This window comes from Lepidochelys kempii, chromosome 7, assembly GCF_965140285.1.
Source record: "Lepidochelys kempii isolate rLepKem1 chromosome 7, rLepKem1.hap1, whole genome shotgun sequence".
In the NCBI taxonomy this organism is placed as follows: domain Eukaryota; kingdom Metazoa; phylum Chordata; order Testudines; family Cheloniidae; genus Lepidochelys; species Lepidochelys kempii.
Window position 1 is genome coordinate 83,529,120 of NC_136386.1, and position 20,295 is coordinate 83,549,414.

Genomic DNA, 20,295 nt, shown 5'->3' on the forward strand with positions numbered 1-20,295 from the left:
CAGCCTGGAAATATCCTGGTCACAAGGGAGTGAGATGCAGGTCTTTACCCAAGCAAGACAACAGCTGGGGAGCTGGAGGTCTGAAAGTGGGTACCCTTGCTGGACCACTGAGGGGAAATGCAGGTGTGGTTGCCCTGAACTGTGACACAGTGTTCTGCAAGAGGAACAGGGAACTGAAGAGAAGCCCAGGAGGGGCAGAAGACCATTGTGGTTTATGTTGTACTTGGACTCCCAGTGGGCAAAAGCCCACAGAGCCTGTGCTCTGATAAGAGTGAGAAGAACTGCAAGTTGAGCACAGGAGGGGTGCAAGACCTATGTTAACTTGGGATTATTGTGGAAGGTGGTGTTTATTTTGGGAATACGAATATCCCAGAGCTCGACTGAACTTTTAAGTGACTTGGCCGGAGTATTAGGCTATGGTAGACCCAGATGACTGACCAACAAGAGGAGGAAACCCAGGGGAAGACAGAACAACCCCACACCCAGCTACAAGAGGGCAATGACTGGTGAATCATCTCTGTGTAGGTGGGACCTTACTCTGGGATGGGACTCCGATAATGGAGGGATTTAGTGGTCTATCAAAACATCCTGACCAATCCAAGGATAGCAGCTTGATCCCCTGCTGGAAAGGCACTAATGTCCCCTTCAGACTCCATTACAGTATCGCTGACAGTACTGTGGAGAAACGCTGGGCTTTCCTGAACAGTAAGTACAAGCTTTGCTTGAAAGAAAAGTGTCTGTCAGACTGACAAGTGGCATCAGATGTTGCTGCCATAACAGAACTGGGCAGCAGCTATGAGCTGCACAGTCCCCAGAATGCAGTACCTGCACCTCTGAGCAGTGATACATCTTCAAGCACCACCCAGGACATCATTCCTAGGAGCTTTATTTTGCATAATATCAAACACAGCAGTAACAGAACCACAGATACAGGCAGAGTTATCAAAGCCCCAACCCTACTATTGACATACAGGTACGGCATCAGGAGAGCAAGCCCTACCAATCCTTTGGAACACAAATTTCAACCATCACACTCTTCCTCCATCATTCTGTCTAGTCAGTTCTTTAATGAGCAGGAGACAGAGAGCTCCTGTTACCAACAGTTCTTCAAAGGGCAACATAATCAATTATAGATATTTCTCAATAAGCTATTTAGTAGGTGGTGGGTAAGGGAATTGAACAGCTGTCCTCTTTGTTGTCCCACTTCAATTAGGAATCCAGGCCAATTTATGGTTTTTCGCCTAATCACCAGTTTTCTTGGCTGGTTCCACAACTAACTTGTCTTTCTACTTACTCAGTGAAGTTTCATGGGGATGAGTGGAGACCTGAAAGAAGAGGAAGAAACTGGATGGCAGCGGTGACCAACTGCTGACAGTTCCAGGGACAGAGTGGAAGACCAAAAGAAGAGTCTCAAACATGCTATTATACTTCCCTTCACACAGATCCTCATTCAAGTTTTCTTCTGTTCCACATGGGGTGTGTGGGGTGTGGGAGAAAGGGGGGCAGGACTTCTAAGTCGAAGTTACAAACAATGGAGGGCAAAACACTGGGAAGAGAAAACACTTGTATAAAATCTTCATTTTCACACAGTCTCCCTCTGGCACTTACACAGAGCACCAAGATCCAATTTTATCATTTGCATAAAGCCGTGCCTAGGGTGATTTTAATCTCATTGGGTGAATTATCAGTGAAGAGTGCTTGTGAAGAGTACTGAACGGCTTTGGAAACTGACAAAGTCCCATTTGCTTACAGGACAGGTAGAATGATCTTTCCAACCAACGCGCCTCAACCCTGATCTGAAGTGGGACATTAAAAGGCAGCATATGGAACAGCACACCAGCACTTATTGACGGCTCTCCATATTGGCAAGGATTAGATCTTGTGGTTTACTCCTGCTTATGCACAATGGAGGGCAGCTCACAGCATGTGACAAGTGCACTTCTCACTGTTTCATATCCCCTCCCACTGCAGAAGCCCTCATATTTCCTTCCTTGGGGATCTTTGTCCCGGGTCCTAGCATAATCATGTATTCATGGCCAGCCATTTCTTCCTCTCTAAATTAGGTCATGTTACCCATTAAGGATATGCACATCCCATAGTTTCCATATGGTAAACTAATTCTAGAGCTGATGGTGGCTGGCAGAGATGGGGGTGGCACATGTGGACACAGCGCAGGAATATAAGTACCAGCACCAACAGAAGGAAGGGAAGGAGGAGCAGCAGCAGGAAGAGAGGTGTGGGAAGGTCAGCAGCGCCAGCTGGGCCCAGACCCAAAAGTTTGGAGCGGGAGAAAGAGAGGAAAGGAAGGAAGGCAGAAGGCTGGAGAGTTGAGGAATGGGTAGGAGGAGGAGGTCTATTGAGTTTGTTGTCCTTTGGAGGGTAGGTAGGAGGAGAAGGAAACTAAGAAGGAGGGAAAATGTGGGGTGGCCAGACAAAGGCAGAAGAAGCACACCAATCCATTGAGAACTGGATTGAGTCCACAGACTAACTTTGCACTCCCAAGCACCAGACAGCAAATGACGTTCATTCCTAACCCACCTGTGTCAGGCCTCAACAGAGTTTCCATATTGAACTAGAGGTTCTCTGAGCTATCCAGTCCCCCAAGTGTTTAAATGGCATGGCTTTGCCAACTATGTCAGAAAGTCATCTTGCAGTCACCAAGTTTTGCATTTGGAAAAACTCATATCAAATAGCAACTGCAAAATGATTATTTTCTCAGTAGAATTTCCAAACTGACTTGGGTTTTGTAGTGGCTGATGTTATTTTGGATTCATTATGCACCAACTTCCAGAAACAAGAATGATTTGTATAAGTTATTCAGATTGCCACAAGGCTAGTTGTACAAGGAATCACAGAGATTATTAATAGGCAGAACTGCAGTACTTATGAAGGGTTCCAGCTTGAAAGTACAGGGAGGAAACTGGAGAGGTGAGACACAGGTTTTCTAGATTCAGATTGGGAAGATTGTCCTAATTATTGTAATTGCCAACTAGCAAGCGCTCAGGGGCAAATTGAGGACCTTGGACCCAAAGGCTCCTGATTACAAGATCTGCAAACAAGACTCAAAGTCAGGATCCTCACAGACTGGAGGTAGCAGCTTTACCAGGTGAACCAATGGAGAATATTAATCATTTGCAGGTTTACAGCATCTTCTACCTGAGCATTTCAAAGTGCATTACAAACAAATAATTTATCTTTAATGTTCCTGCAAAGTAAGTATGTGATTATCCCTCCTAGACACTGAGCACAGAACTTTTCAGGGCCGGGACTCTGTCTTTCTATTATTTACACAACACGGAGCAGCACACTGTGTGCTGCTGTAATACAAACAAGTGAGGGACAGCATTGGGAGTAGAATCCAGGAGACCTAATTCCCAATCCCCCACTCCATCCATTGGCATACTGAACCAGCAGGCATGGCACACCGGTTCTCCTCACTGGAGGTCACCTCTCTCATATCACAATGCTTTGAGTACTGTGCATAAGGAGAAAAAAAGGGGAGGGAGATGTCACAGTCACTGAAATCTTCCATTCAATGTGAAATGGACTCTGGAAAGAACAGACTGATCTGGCACCCTCAGGTTCACCTAATATTGACCAAGATTTGGCTCTGGTGACCTGAGCTGAAGAAGAGGAAGCGAGCTGATCCCTTCTGGAGATGCTTTGGCTGGAGGCAGTGTACAGCTCTTATTACACATGCTCCAAAGCAAGGGCTCTCCCAGAAATCTTATTTTTTGCCTGGCAAGAAGATGAAATGGCCTTAAGGTTCCTACTTCTGCCAGAAGGAAGAAAAGCCACAGTGCTGCAAAGCTTACCTGTAGCCCTGCCTCTCCACTATGCTACTTCGAACGGCTCAAGAGAAGGGGCTTTGGTTTATACACATACACACAAGGATAGTGCACACCTAGCTGGTGGCATTTTCACCCTGCTTGTGTATTCTGTCTAGACTGTGATATTCTGCTCCAATACAGGCATGCCCTGGCATTTGTCAGAGTGCCTCAAAAGGGGCTCCACTGGCCAGAAAGCTGTGTGGTGTGTTCCCAATCAGGATGTTGGTTCCTATCCAGTGTGGATGGTATAGTCTACTATTAGGCATATGGCATAGTGTTAGAAATACTATCCTTTGGACAAGGTCCCTTCTGCCCACAACCGGTGGCTGCTGTTCATCTGGCAGCTTCAAATCCATATTTTAGAGCAAAATCAGCATCAGCACCATTAGGCTTGCCAATATGGTGGTTTGGTGGCCAGAGTGTACTCTAGTGCAATAGTGAAGTGCACTGGGGGGAAGGAAAAGCTCTCTAGAGAAATCAAAGTCATGCTGGTTGTCTGATGTCAAAAGAGCATGGGGTCAATGGCCAAAGCTGTCCTATATGAATCCTTAATGAAAGTGGGCTTTTACAAGTAGTGACCATTAGTGAACTGGTTTCAGGGCCTGAACTTACACTAGATGATTCAATCCACTTATAATGAAGTATATGTATTTAAGATATAACAAAAACCTTACTGCTTTGCATCCTTCCTCTACCCACTGCACAGATGAGAGTTTACAACCCATGATCCTCAAGCTACAGCTGTTGTATGAGTGGGACCCATGGGAACAGACCAGGAGCTGGCAGGACTCACTTTTAAAGAGTTACTTCTTGGTTAATCAGCTATATACTCTCCATATCCCCTTCTCCTCCCCTACCACAAAAACAAAACCACCAAAAAAAACAACAGAAATAACCAGCCACTCGACAGTTAATTTAACAAATTGGAGTTTAGATGAATAGCTAACAAAGACAGTGGCAAGAGGGGCTGAGGACATTACAGGACTAGGGAGATGCACATACACTATCTTTAACAAAAAACACACCTTGCATGTGGATGCTTCTATGCTACTATTGCGTGTGGCATATGGAACTCAGAAACACCTAAGCTATCAAATCTAGCTCTGAAATGGGCTCGCGCAGAGCAGAAGTTAGTTCCAAGGCTGCTGGGAGCAGATGGCTGCTCACAACAATGGAAGTCACGTTTTGGGTTTTTTCCAGTGTTTCTCTCTTTCTTCCCCTCTCCAGCACAGAGGTGCAAAAAAGAGAAGGTGGGGAGAGAGACTTTGCAGGTGGCGCATGGTATCTCAGCCACGACTGCTTATCTGTGTCCCTGCCACCACTCCACGGTAAATTGCTTGTTGATAAATGAGGCTATTTAGGAGCGAGTGATGCCAACATTACGGTTATTAATGACACCGATGTGGAGAGACATTTAAGAGCGGCCTGGTGTTCTATTGTCCTCTCACATGTGAGTAATGGGGCAGTTCAGTTACAGGACTTTAAAAACCAGCTTGGGGTGCTTAACAACAGAAACAAAATAAAACTGGGGGAAATGAATGGATTACAGTGTACTGATGATTCACTAATGAACTGATAAATCCTTCCTCATTTAGAGGGGGCTGGTCAGAGTTCTGGTCTCCAGCTGACCTCAAGTCTGGACATTCCACCTTTCTAACAACTTCATATTCAAGCCCTCTTCCCACATCCCATAAGAAACCACAATTCCACTCATAAATTCAACGCATAAGAGCAGGACAAACACAAGCCCTCTCAAAGCCGAGAGACTGGGGAGTTCGTCATCCCTCTCTCCTACAGTTATATCGAGAAAACCCAACCACATAACACAAAAGTCAAGACCCAACAGTTGGCCTGCACTAGGGGAGCAAGCCTTCCTGATGTACTAATAATGTGAGGTGTGCCATGGAGGGCTGAATTAGCTGAAGCATTGAAGGCTTACACAGGACTCTTCCATCAGTTTGCATGTGTCAGATGCCAAAGGTGGCCAGAAGAACGATGAGTAGGAAATAAAGAGTTTTTGCTGGAACAGGCTCTCTTACAATAGAACTTCTCAGGTGCGGGTGAGGGTGTGGGAACATACAAGTATGCACCAGAAGTCTGCTTCTGAGTTAATGTACCCAGAAGTATTTTATTCATGAAAGAGTATACTACTGCAGACAAACATCTGGAGGTCCTTGTTACAGCTGGGCCACTATCCCTAGTGAATGATTTACTCAGTGAATTTAACTCACAAACAGTCAGAAGGGCTATCTGCAAATAGACTTGGATTCTTACGAATGTATTCGTTATTTGAGTGTATTCAATGAGTGGTTTATTAAAAACATATTTCACTCTATGGATTTATTGCTAACTGCTCATTATTACTATTGTTCTGAGTATTGGCAATTTGCAATTCACATTGCACAATTGGTCAGCTAAAGCACATGGGATTGTTTCTGCCTCTGGATTGAACGATGTCTAAATCCAGAAACAGCTTTCAAGATGGCCACGTGAACACCTGTGCAAACATGGGGAGTATTAACAACACTGTCTTTCTGTGAATTTCCTTGAAAACAAAATGTCATTTACATGAATGTGAATACAAAGTGAGTAAGAGGAGCTGTAAAATACCAAAATGAAGTCTCCTCGTTGTATTCAGAAGAGCATTCATGAACTTCTCACTAAAGCATTCACCCAACTCTAGTTCCATCTGTGGTTCCTTACCCACCACCCCAGCTACACATTTCTGATTTCCCTATCTTGTTCTCTCAGCTCTTTGTCTCAACAACCTAACATACATTTACCGCACAACAATGGGATAGGAAAGGAAATCAGGAATGCAAACAATAAAGACTCATAAGAGAAACCTCAAAACACCAAGAGATTCTCCATGGAAGAACCCCATCAACTCTACAGTAATCAAATCTCCATGTAAAGTAATCTATGTGCCAACTCTCCCTGGAGAGAGTTACACTAGTCCCAGCCTCCCCCAGCTAGATTGCTGCTAGGTATTATGGTTACGTGGTACAAACATCGGGTTTGAAACACCTAATTCCATTGAAACCACAGGTTTTAACCCCTGCAGGACTGACTCAACCCTGCAACTCTCCGAAGCAGATAAACTATAGTAATGTGCATAGGACTACGTGTCAGCTCTACCTGGATATTAACTAAACCCATGGCACCTTTTGTACGTTGTTGCTCTGTGGCAGCTACCCAACTGATTACCAGGCTTCACCCCAGATGCAGTTGCATTTCAGTAGGCGGTGAAGTTATTCCTGTATGGCTTGTAAAGCATTCTAAGTAGATTTGGAAAAACATTATTATTCTGGAGCAAGTAAGTTTTATTTTTAGGACACGCAAGTGAAATCATTTGCTTTTTCATTATCTTCATCACTGTGGTAAAAGGTGGAGAAAGATTTGTGCAAGGACTGGTAAATGTGCATAATATTGCAAGCTTGAGGTAGAGATACCTCAGAAAGAAAGGGGTTATGAAAGTGAAAGATAGTGGGCAAAATCCTGCCCCATTGACTTCAGTAGGTCCAGAATTTTTCCTAATATTTTTAGGGAGTGTCCTCCATCTGCAGGGAAAGTTAACTACTTCTTCAGGCACTGCAGAAGCAGCTGTAGGGAATACAGGAGAAGCTCTGACAATACTGGAGCTCACAGCTTTCTAGTCCAGCACTTAGAAGAAGCAAATCTGTGCTGCACATCAACAGTTCATTAAAAATAACTGTTAGGGGGCGGACAGATGGCTTGAAAAGTAGGACAGTGCTCAGTCCCTAGAGACATTAGTGCAGGAGCTACTATACTTTGCATTTCCATTCCTTTTTCCTCCTGGAGGATACAGGTATTACACAATCAGGTTCTTCTTCTCACAAAACAGCATGTCTAGGGACATACTCAACATCTCATAGTTCACATAAACCTCCAAGACCATGTAGGAATGTGACTATTATAGAATGAAGAGAAGTAGCCATTTAAATGTAGGGGAAATAGGGGCTTAGGAGCAATGGGTTTAGTTAGACCTTCCTCTGCCTGGTTTTCTCTCAGCCCTGTTGAGACAGAGAGGATGGAGTAAAGGAGTCACTACACTCTGGTGCCGTTTGACTGTAATGATACTGAGGCTTGGTCTACACTACAAACTCCTGCTGATATAACTATGTCACTCAGGGGGGTGGATTTTCCAAACCTCTGAACAGCATAGTTAGACTAACCGGTGCAGACAGCATTACGTCAATGGGAGAGCTTCTCCTGTCAACACAGCCACCGCCTCGCGTGGAGGTGTTGTACCTATGCTGATGGGAGAAGCTCTCTTGTCAGCGTAAGTAGCATCTTCACTAAGTGCTGCAGCTACGGCATTGTAAGTGTAGACGAGCCCGAAATGTGAAATAAACTAATGATGTGTCATGCAGTGGAATCCCGAGCCTGGGAAAAGGTGAGATACTTCAGACCAACGAATGGCCAAGGTGACCTAGAAAAGCCAGACGATAAGAAGCCAGTCATGCAGCTTCTACTGCACTCAGGTTTGCAGCTCCAAAGGGTGGCTTTGATTCTATGCATGTGTCTCTCCCCTGTGCCCAACCCAGCCACAGCATAAAAACTGCCTCAGCCAAAAATTTTAAAAACCCAAAGTAAAAAAACAAAACCCACATGAAATTCCAGCTGTCTAGATGTTTGAAGAAGGCGGCGGGGGGGGGGAGTAATCACACTGGTTTCATGGACTGTTCTAAAAGTAGAAATCTATGGAGGGGGAAATGATCCAATAAGTCACCGTTTTAGACTTCTTTTTCTTCCGTTTCTCAGAGTAAAGCTTTTTTCCCCCCTTGAAGCCCTAATTGCTTGTCGTTAAGAGAGAGAGATGGGTGTTGACCACTAAATTCAGCATATGCTTGCCAACAACTACTTGTAAACATCAGAGAGGAGAAAAGTGCAAGACACAGCAGCCTGCATGCTGATAGCTATTGTGTTCAGTATTTTTCCATCTCATTCAATACTATCAGCTTCCATAATACCGCTGACTCATGTGTCAAACCAGCTCACTCCCAGCACCTCCTAAGTCTACTGTATCTTGAAGTGCCCCTCAGCTAAGCCAGTCTTGTTTCATGAACTCCTAAAGGCCAATTCCTTAACACACTACGAACACTGCACAACACGTACATTGCCAACAGAGGTGAGAATCCTGGACTAGGGTCCATATGAACTCCCTGTACTGGCTATGTTCCAGCCCCATTCCCGACCATAAGAGGTTTAAGATGGGACTTGAATTAATGAGTTCTCCTATATGACACATGAGCAGAAAGGAAGGGAAAAGTTACTGAGTACAGATTTTAATTCTGAAAACTCATGTGTTTGCTGGAAACTGAACCCTTCCTATGCTATTTAGCCATTCCTGAAGCACAGAGAAAAATCTAACAACTAGGTTTCCAGAGTGCAAATCCGTATTTAGTATTTTGTCCTTTCCTACTCAGTGCCCACATTCCTTATGGAGAAGCTCACTGACTCTATCCAGCCCTAGCTTCTTTCACAATTGCCTATGATGATTTCCAGTGCAGGAATACTGGCTGTAGTAGTTCGTAGAAGTGGTCACTGAAGGGAATATCAATTCAATAGGCATTCTGGGATTTTGCTCACGTAGTTATCAGAGGTGTTAAAAAGCCCCAACAACTGGAAGATAGAGTTGAGCTCAGAAGCTGAAGTCTGGTATAAAACCCTGACCTGGGTCTGGCTTGACTGTCTGTCCCTAGATAAAAATCAGTCAGTGATAAGATGAAGGAACCTAGTAAACATTTTAAGGCTAAAGGTGGAGCCCTAGGACTGTGTAGTATGGGGCAATGGCATTGTCCTGAGACAAGCACTGTCATACAGGAAACATCACATCTGGTACAGCTCAGAACGTGGCTCAATTCCATCTTTATATTTTCTGCATCATTCAACAGTTAGTTTCCAACTAGAAGCACAGCTATCTAGTACCATGGCAAGGAACAACCACACAACTTCTCTCAAATGGACACAGTTCTTGGGGAAGGAGGGAAGGTTGGTTGATTTTCATGTTTTTGCCTGTTCATGTCACAGTACTCCACTGGACTGAGTCTTTGTTTGCATGAGGTTCATAGAAACACAGGGCTGGAAGAGATCTAGAAAAATCATCAAGTCTAGTTCCCTGTGCTGGGGAAGGACCAAGTAAACCTAGACCATTCTTAACAGGTGTTTTTCCAACATGTGCTTACAAGCCTCCAGTAATGGGAACTCCACAGACTACTTTGGAAGTCTATTCCAGAGCTTAACTACTTCTTGTGACACCTGCATGCCATACTCTGCATCAAATGGCAGGATAAAAGTACCAATAATGAGGTTCTGGAATGTAGTCATGCCACAGAGATTGAAACCATTCTTATCGCATCACAGTTACGCTAGGCTGGTCATGTGTTGAGGATGGATGATGTAAGAACCTGCAGGGCTAGAACCTCGGACCATGGGAATTCTGTGCTGCTGATGCCACCACATCGCTATTAGAGGCTTAGACTGGATTCCCATGAGAGGACCCTATGAGGCTCAGCTTGGAAGGAAGTACAGCCCAGCAAGACCTGAGTGGTGGGCCCTTGTAGGGCTGGTACCAGTACTTAGACTAGGAAGCCTTGACAGGAAGCTGTCTGAGCAACACAGACTGCTTGCCTGTGTCCACTCTAGACCCTGCTCACAACAGACCCTAGACTCCAACTTCTGACCCCGGGGTTTGTCCTTGGCTTTTCTCTTCAATTTCTGTCTGCAACCTAGCGCCTGACCCTGATCTCCTGGTAAACTGACCTTGCCTGTCTCCTGTTGCCTGATTCTCTGTTTGCCCTCTGGACTGTCTTGGACTCTGACCTCCCAGTACCTGACTCGGCCTGACTCCCAACTCTTGCTCTGGCCACTAGGTCTATCTGACTTCATTCCAGGCATGAGAGACAACACCAGATCACCATGGCATTTGCTGTATGGCAATCTGAAAGTGGTCAACTGCATACGACGCAGTCAGAAGAAATATTTCAAGGACACACTGAAACAGAATGTGAAAGAGTGCAACATTGACGTTGACAGCTGGGGGGGAGTCAGCCACAGATAGATCAGGCTGGTGAGCAGTAGTCAACATTGGGATTACCCAGTTCAAGATTAACTGCCGTATGGATCTTGAGGCACAGTGTCAGACTCAGCAGGCATAGACCGTACTCCCTTCCTCGGCATCGAGCTACCTACACACTTCATGTGGGAGGGACCGCCACTCGTGCATCAGTCTTTTTAGCCACAACAACCACACTATTCTCTAGATGGAATACCATCATCAGCACCATCTTCAGTCACAAAGGACAACAACCACCACCCTTATAGTTAGAAAGTTTTTCCTAATATCAAATTTAAATATCCCTTGCTGCAGACCAAGCCCACTATTTCTTGTCCTACCTCCAGTGGACATAGAAAACAATTGATCACAGTCCTCAACATATTTGAAGACTGCTATCAGGTCCCCTTCAGGATTTTTATTGCTGGAGGGCAGGAAGCACTGGCAGGAGACTAAATGGTGCAGTACATTAATGCACTAACCTTTCATCTCTGGAGACCTGGGCTTATGATTGTGACAGGATCACAAGTGAAATAAACATGGCAGGCTCAGCCTGTCCATAGCCCCTGCTGGTATTCTGTTTATGTTACTGCTTCATGGGAGTGTGGCGGGGTGGTCCCCCCACCATGCCTTGAAGGGTTTAAAACAGCCCTGGGAGAGGGCTGAGAGGGAAAAAGCTGGGCTGTTTGGGAAACCTGTAGCCTGTGTAATTAGGGCCCAGCTGGCCCTTATAAGAGGGTAATGGGCCAGAAGGAGAGACACTCTCTCTAGCTGCATGGAGAGAGGAGGACCTGGCTGCCTGGGAAGCTGAGGAGGGTATCTAGGACAGAGTGGTGCTGGGGAAGGGCAGAGGGAGCTGGGGAGCTCCAGCCTAGCAGAGTCCCAGGCTGCAGGCCAAGGTAAAGGCCCACAAAAGGGTACTAAGGCTGCAGAGGAGCAGCCCAGACTTAGACAGAGGCAGCTGGTCCGACCCCCCTTGCCGATGATGAGTGGTACAGACTACAGTCTGTGCCAGAGAGCGGGGGCTAGACGATGACTGACAGTAGCCACTGAGGCAAGGGAAGGATAGGGGGTTGGGGGTTCCCCTGGGAACGGGGGACCCAGACTGAGGTGGTACTGCCGGGGGCAGAGCCCTAAGCTGGAAGGGCACCGGGGCCCAGGACGAACACAGGGCCAGCGGCAGGCGAGACACCGACCAATGGAGAGCGCTCCTGGCTGAAAAGAGCTAATTCCCTGGACAACCAGCAGGAGGCGCCGCAGCAGTGAGTCGTCGCCCCGCAACAGGGAGGATTGAGGCCTCACCCAATGTAAAAGAAGCTTACCCATTGCCTGCCTGTACAGTGCCTCATTCTAGCCGGTTATCGCTCCCTTTTCATCAACATGAAACACACCCCTTTTCCTTCCTCCCTGCCATTAAAGGACAATCATTTTAGTATGAGGTAGCTAAGGTATGGAGCACTGCAAAAAGGTGAATGGTTGAAACCTCTTGATTCTGGCCCTTGTCCTTGTGAGAAGGAAGAGAGCACTATTGCCTCGGCACCTCCGAAATTTTCTCAGATTTGGTGTGAAGCCTGAGATTATCACTATCATTATTAAAGACTAGTAATAAGCCCTATTAACCAGCAGTGAATGAGAAGGGAATAAAGAAAGGATTTTCTTAGCAGAAAGAACTGCAAGAGATTCATAACTTTCTTAATGCCTATACAAATAAAACAGATACCCTCACTGCATCTGTTTTGCAATCAACCTTATTCTTTCCATCTTCAACAGGAAAATGCTTCCATTCCTCTCTTCCTTTTTAGAGAAATTCTTCACAAAGGCATTTTTGAAAGAAAAAAAAAAAAGCTTTCTGGTTCAAATACAATTGAGTCTTAACTGAAGGAGCCTGGCAGGCTACTCAGCCCATGACTGCCTCTAATGCAACATGGTGACCCTCACAGGAGGAAACCCATGTAGCATCCTATTGACCACACAACAAAGAAAAAGACAAATGTATGGAAGCAGCAGCATCCCTGTGGCTTGAAAGTTCTGAGGACAAATCAAAAGGGAGAGATTGACACTAGCACTGATTAGAGCCGGGTATAGCGTGAAGTGGTGTACACACTTCCTTCAGGCAGTTATGCATGTGTACTTCAGAATTGCTGTGCCTCAATCCTGCCACTTCAATTCTGAAAGACACACAAAGCTCTCCTCCAATGTTTCAAACCTTAGCCTCTTATTATGACGAGCTAGGACTCCAAAGGTGAAAGATGAGTGCATCAAAACCTTGTACAAATTGGCTTTTCTTATATTAAGGCAGATTTTCTTGCTTTACAGTTATAATTTTCCCAGTGCACAGGTACACCCTGTTATTTCTTCTCTCTGGGGTTGCAACCCCAAGGCAGCCTTCTATCTCACCTGCACACACAGATAAACACAGCTTGCAGTCTTCCTTCAACCTCCTGGTAGCAGCAACAGGATCCGACATGTCTCAGAAATGACTGATGAATCAGTATGTTGTTTTCGAGCAACTTGCGTGCCTAGCTGGCATGCAGGATGACAGACCTTGGGAACCGGGGCATTAATACTAGAGATTTATAGTCAAATCTGTCACGGATGGGGAAGTTTTTCCAAAGAACTACTCTGCCTGAAGGTCACTTTTCCTGGGTACTAAGTGCAAAGAAACTTTCTCATCCGCCACTCCCCCAAGCAAAGAGAGTGTCAGCAGGCTGGTGGAAAGGCAGGGGCATGCTGCCAGCTACTGTGCTCTGCCTTCTGTTGGTGTAAGTTTTTACAAACTCTGTATTTCCAAGGATGAGACACTGATTTCCACAGGGCATTTGATGCATCAGGCAAGATGCTCACACATGCTACTATTTACAGGAGACTGGCACCTTAGAGACTAACAAATTTATTAGAGCATAAGCTTTATGGCATAACCATTGGGTGCTTGTAGTTCGTTATTTGCCACCTCTGTAATCTCAGAATTTTTGCATTTGTGACTGACACTGAGATTCCCAAAACCAAGAGATGCAATAGAAGCTTAGGTGAATTTTGGAAAGACATCATCCTAAGGAATTCACCATGAAAGGAAACCAAAGGCAGGTCTACGTTGCCCCACAGGTCAGACTATAGGGGCACCCATAGCAGTACATGCTAACATGCTGTGCTGTGACTCCCCCATGTGGACACTGTGGGCACGAGCTGCAGCTCACGAAAGCTTATGCTCTAATAAATTTGTTAGTCTCTAAGGTGCCACAAGTCCTCCTGTTCTTTTTATAAGGTTCCTAGTTCGCATTAGTGTGGTCCCCTTCAAACGGGACTACATTAATGCAAAGTCAGTGCCTTTTAGATTGTGCTCAGTGTCCACACATGGGAGTTACAGTACCTGCTCTGCACACACCCCATAGTCCGAACCGTGCCCCAGATCACACACTGTGGCCTGACCTGCACTAGGCCTTTTTTTCCTACATTTTCCCATCAGTGGGAGCTCTAGATCAGACAAGGTGGCAGGGTTTTAATTACTAAGTTGTCTAGACCTGCTCTCAGTAAGGTGTATCAACATGGTAGTTAAAACACATGCAGTGACCTGGAGCCCAGTCCACATTAGTAGCCTCACTATTGCTATCACTACTGACTGTGACTGTAGCAGTGTGACATTTTAGGGAACAAATCTTGGCGTTGATGCAGCCTGTGGCTGGATTTCTTTTTGCCTTTTTTTTTTAAAAAAAGCTGCATAATCACACGGTCAACAACTGATCTAGATAAGAGCGTTCAGATTTCATACTTGAGAGGTTGAAGCTGATCACCTGCAGAGATCAGCACAATCCGCTAAGTGCATTTTAGTGGGTTTTCTTCTTCTAAAAGAAGCAGTGTTGGACTCTGCCAGAGCAGACCCCAGACTTGATGGACCCGTGATTTGTTCTGGTAAGGCAAACCCTCTGCTCCTAGACTATGCACACGTCTAACTCAAGTTTGACTCACACTAGTCTCCAGGCAACATGGTTACACACTTGCACTCAGGACTGAGACCATAGTATGGCACCCCTGCAGATTTTATTCTGGAAAGGAACAGGCTTGTGAAACATGAGCTTATACCAACAAGCCCAGCAGTCAGGGACATGCCTCCATAATTCTAGGCTGCTCTCTGAGCTTCCTAATCACCTCCATAGACCGTATCTAGACAAGGAAAAACAGTGTTTTAAAAGTGTTAGTCAACATATTTTAACTAACATTTCACAGGCAGGCATAGACAGGACTGAACACATTTAAAAACATGTTCGCTGGCCATGGCCAACCCCCGAGGGAAACCTTAATTTTCATGTGGGTTTAGTGTGTTGCTTTCAACCTATAAAAGCCTAAATGGTTTGGAACCTGCCCAGGTGAGAACCTGCCTCTCTCCCTAGACAATATCACATCATTTGTGTTGAACAGTAGAGCAATTAGCCTCATGTTTTCAGAAGCTGTCTTAGGGCAGCAGAGCATAATGTGATAGATCTGCTAAGGGTCAGCCTGCTGCTGCTCTTTTCTCCCTGCTGAGGAGAGTTTTAGGTCACTGGGAGCATGATGGCTGATGAGGAGTAGGTCAAGAAGGCCAGGTGTCTGGGGGCCTTACAAGGAGTGTGATGGTTGGAGGCAACTGGCATACTGCTTCTTGGGACCTAGCAACCTACTGCACATTCCAAGGTTAAGTACATGTGACATGATACCAAGGACCAAGATGCACTCCAGCAAAACCACCAGAGCCCAAGGGCTAGGATTGCAAAAAGAAAGCCACTTTTGGCAGGCCATTTTCCATGAGGGGCTCTTGCGTTTAGAACTCATTCCCCATTTTGGTCCAAAACGGCCTGAATGTGGTGATATTCAGGGCATAGGCACACTGAAAAATCTATCTATTTTCCGGCTTTTGAGGAGGCACAAGGACAAGGACGTCAGTTACGGAAATTCGTCAGACAACTCAATGTACAGCTCTGCTAACCTTCTCAAAGTAAATTTCAAACTGTAATGGCAATGCAAGTATTGCTCACCCTTCTGCTCCAGGACAGCCTCCTTCAGACACAGGAGAGGACTAAGCAGCAGTACAGTGGTTAGAACAAGGTAAATAAACTGTAACGAATAATTTACTCAATTCATTTTGACTCTGTCTCTCTGTTGGCAAACTGTCTGCAAACAGACTACAACTGTCTCAACCATATTGTCCGAATTATTTGTCAAATACTCTCTGAATAATTCTTGACCCCTGTATCTCTTTGGGGAGCAGTTGGTTTCAAAATTTGGTACCATTCATTCATATGGTATGGTCCTGTTCCCTGAGTGGATGAACCAGAGACTCTGATTTCCAGTGCAAAAAGTTATGACTATCAATTTGAAATGTGCTTTCCATGAATATTCTGCAGTATTCATGGACTGGCCCTGCCAACATGCTCAGCAGAAAGGAAACACAAACGGGGTGCAGACACTGGTTGAGCTCGTTCACTACAAATTCCAAAGACTATTTGTGGATGTGTGTTTGGATCTACAGAATCTGTGCTATTTAACAGCCTGTGCTTCAGTGTGCCAGATCTCACGGCTTCAGCACCTCCAAGACGGAGCCTCTGAGATCCAGCACTCTTGTTTCTCCCCAGGAGTTCTGCCAGCAAGTCCAACTGAGATAGGCTCCTGTACAGTCTTTTACCCTCTTTAGGGATCAATGAACCTCGGAAAGTATTTGCAGCAACTCCATGCAGCCTTTTCAAAACAGAGTAGGGTTTAACACAGTCAATTGGAGTACATCATCGGGAAGTCCTTAGGTTATCATAGAGAAGCAAAGGTTAAGATGTAGCCCCAGCATAGGCCTGTATGGATTCCCTTGAGTCATGATGCTGTAGGGACCATCTTGGATTTCTTTCTCTGTCTCCGTCCCCTTGTCTTAGGGCTCATCTACACTGGGAATTTACCTCAACATAGCTGCATCTCTCAGGGGTGTGAAAAATCCACATCCTTGAAAGATATAGTTATATCAACCCTAATCCCCAGCTGTGCCACTGTAAACTCTGTAGCGTAGACATAGCCAGTGTTCAGGTGTGCTCCACCCAGGTAAGCTGGGAGCCTCACATTGATAGGTATCAATTATTCAGTTTTTGGGGTGTCCATTGACTCTGTAGGGTCCCAGTTGGCCCTTAATAATCTAGTCAGATCACCCCACACAATTATATGACAAAGCAGGAAACATGAGGTGCTCTTTACACTCCCTGTGCACAGCAACACCAAGCACTGAGGGAAACTTGAGGTGCCTACTGGAATCATAAAAATATATGCAAAATTCCCACATCATGGCTTGCCAATGGTTGCCCTGCTCTTGTCAGAAGATAAAAGCCCAGCCATATAATTTCATGATAGAGATGCCATTGTAAGGAGTTAGAAGGAGAAAAGGAGTCCCGGTAAAAGCCACCATCACCTAATGTGCCCAGGTACAGGCAGGCTGTTTTGTCATCTCCTGCTTTGAACATTTTCCAAACCAGTTTCTCTGCCTTTTCATCAGACACTAGTTTGAGCACAGGGTAGGGAGGGCAACACAGAATATATGTGCAGGACTTCAAAATATTCCTCAAGAGCTCCCAGTGAGGAGAAGAATAAATTACTTTGCCAAAACTCCCCTTCAGAGCCATTTCCACCTTTCCCCCCATGCTTTTTGCTGAGAACTCCCAATTCTTTCCCCATCCCATATGGTTCTTATTGCAGTCGCAGTTTTGGGGAGAAGCTTCCCTGAACCACTTGCAGAGAGCTAACTTTTTAGCTCTATAGTTACAGTGACATCCAGCAGGCTTGCCTGTCCTCATCTCCTTTGCATTAATTTTGTTTTGTCAAGCACTGTTGATTCACAGCTGGCCAGCTCTCTCTTAAATGCAGCAACATATGAAGTCCTTTTTACAGCTTCCCCCTCTCCTCCTGCCCTCCAGCCATTCTTGCTTCACCTGATCAACTGCAAAATCACTAATTCTTTTCAGATTGAACCAGGCAACATCTGCAGTCTGCAGCATGCAGCGGTTCAATGAAGTTCCTCCCCACCCTTCCCAAACCTGCCACTGAAGCAACGTAGAAATGCACGCACACATACACAGAGCAGAGAGTTCACACGTGGGCACAGAATTGTCTTCATAGAATGAATGGATGCAGAGAGCAGGCAAGTGATAAATGAAAGCATGGCAGAGATGAAGGAAACGCAGATAAGAGCCAGATTCTCATTCTCAGATGCTGGGCATGTGATCTGCTCCTTGCCTGAGTTACAGAGGAGTTAATTAGTTGTGACATTCATTAGCAGCAGCTCCTAATTACTGAAAATTAATGTTGGTTTTGATAGAGATATTGGCTAAAGCTCACAGAGGCAAAGGCATTATTGACCTTGTCATTCTATTAAACAGCTAGTTAAGTAGCAACACTGGTTTGAGTAGGATGCACACACGCCAACGGCCCTGGCCTGGCCACCCATTGCAAGCCACAGCACAATCCTCTTTCCCTCTATCCAGTCCCTTCTCGGACATTCGCTATTGTGCTGATGTTGCAGTCTCCACTGTTCTATCCACATTGCTGCCAACGTACCATGTATGATAGCCGTGATGATTCAGCCAGCATCGTCTGTACCACTGGTGACTGTGGAGATCTGCAGCCAGTATCCCATTCAAGTCACCACCACAGTGGTGCCCTGAATCCGCAGTCCCACCAGCGTCGCTGTTCTAAAACGATCAGCCAGCTCTAATGGCAGGGAGCGTGAACGCCTCTCTCTGATGTTTCAGCCAACCAGGAGCACATTTACCATGACTTCCTTTTCTTAGGCTCAGAAATTCTAGCATTGCTATGCTACAACCACTGGGGCTCTCAACGCCAGCACCTCCACCTCTCTGAGGAACAATGGCAGGAGCAATAGGAGCCATGAGATTAAAAAAAGGAAAGAAAAAGAGAAGTGTTAGCTAAACCCAGTTCTATTCTCTGAGGCAGGCTTAGAATCCAGCTTGGGACAACTAAGGAAGTAACTGATACATTGAAACAAAGAGAAAATATTTGCCAGCGCAGAGTTTATCAAAATACCAACATGTTATTCACACATTAATAATAATAATAAAGATGTCAAACTGCCAGATAAGAAGTTAATCTCATTCAGAGCACAATTAAAGATGCTATTATCCTGCCACCTGGGGCCACTTCTGCCTTTATAACACAGCGGGTTTAATAGATAAAGGGATGAGAACACGACTGGAGAAGCGGATTGCACAGCCGAGCCCCTTGTAACCATCACTTGTAATCATAACTGCCGCTCTCCAGTCAATTCAGCAAAATATTTATTTTGTTATTTCTCAAAACAATTCCCACAAAGAGTCACACTACTAAAACATTTAATTACACAACTAAGAGGATGCTCAGAGAGTGACTTAAGGAAAGTGTCTCTAAGCAGATGCCTGCTTTAGACAGCAAGGAACACAATCTGACCCTCTGTTTACATGTGGAATTCCAGCTGATGTCGGGAGGAGGGGCTCTGGTTGGGCTGAAGGCCATTTATGGCTCTCTGTTTGGTTTGGATGACTCAGAGATTATCAGCGATAAGAGGCATTGTGGATAACTATGAAAATCAACAAACCACTTGTGCCATTATTAAATCACTGCCTGTATCTAGAGTCATCATAAGTTTCTGAGAACCAAAAAACATCCATTTTTAGAGATTCTCTCAGGTCAGCTTTACATCCAGGTGCCCACTGAGAATAGTGGTTTTAGTGCTTGGATACCAAAATAATAGGCATTTTGTAGAGAAGACCTGGACAGCAAGCTCTCTCCTCTGGATTGCTAATTAAACCAACAGAAGCACTGAGCTGGCAGAGTTTGGTGTTCTCAGCTCAGTCTCAATAAGAGAATACATGAAAATGCAAACCACAAGGACTAAATTCTGGATGATTTGATTATCTTGGTATTCCCTGTGAAAAGGGTGCTGCAAAGTACAGAAGGAATCAGATAAATCTTGGGAAGGAAGAGTCTCTTCTAGATCAGAGTGACTGGAACAGTGCCATTGTTTACAAATCAGTCAAACAATGGAGAGGAGGAGGGTTAAAGTTCTGAGCAAATGGCAACCCTTAGTGTTTTACTGTGCAGTGTCGAAGAGTCCCTAGAAAATTAAATTGGTGACCTATCAAGATAGCAATACCGCTGCTGTTCTATCGAACACATATACAATTTGTGGAGAATTCTTGAGGAGCTGTGCCTGATTATATCACCCCAGTGGCTCTGGACAACTGCTCCTGTGCTGCCAGGGGAAGTGGAACCCAGGAGGAAGGGCTGGAAGATGTGTTCCTGTTCAAGAAACTGTCCCCTCACTTGGCACTGTCCCAGCTAATCTAGGGCTCCAGGGAAACGTGATCTGCTTAAATTCCCTGGAAGCAGGGG

The 20,295-nt window shown here is 45.3% G+C and overlaps 1 protein-coding gene across 11 annotated transcripts in view; it reads right to left on the reverse strand.

Annotated features, from left to right (window-relative positions):
• The window catches only part of CDH23 (cadherin related 23), a 522,984-nt gene that overhangs the window by 423,904 nt on the left and 78,785 nt on the right, over positions 1-20,295 (reverse strand). Inside the window, exon 1 of one of the 11 annotated variants that reach the window (XM_073353549.2) lies at positions 13,306-13,390. The exons of the other annotated variants lie outside the window; for them this stretch is intronic. Within the exon in view, the coding sequence (XP_073209650.2) occupies positions 13,306-13,375 (70 nt within the window). The 5' untranslated portion in view covers positions 13,376-13,390. Of the gene's footprint in view, positions 1-13,305; positions 13,391-20,295 lie in introns of those variants that run through there. 11 annotated transcript variants of the gene reach the window in all.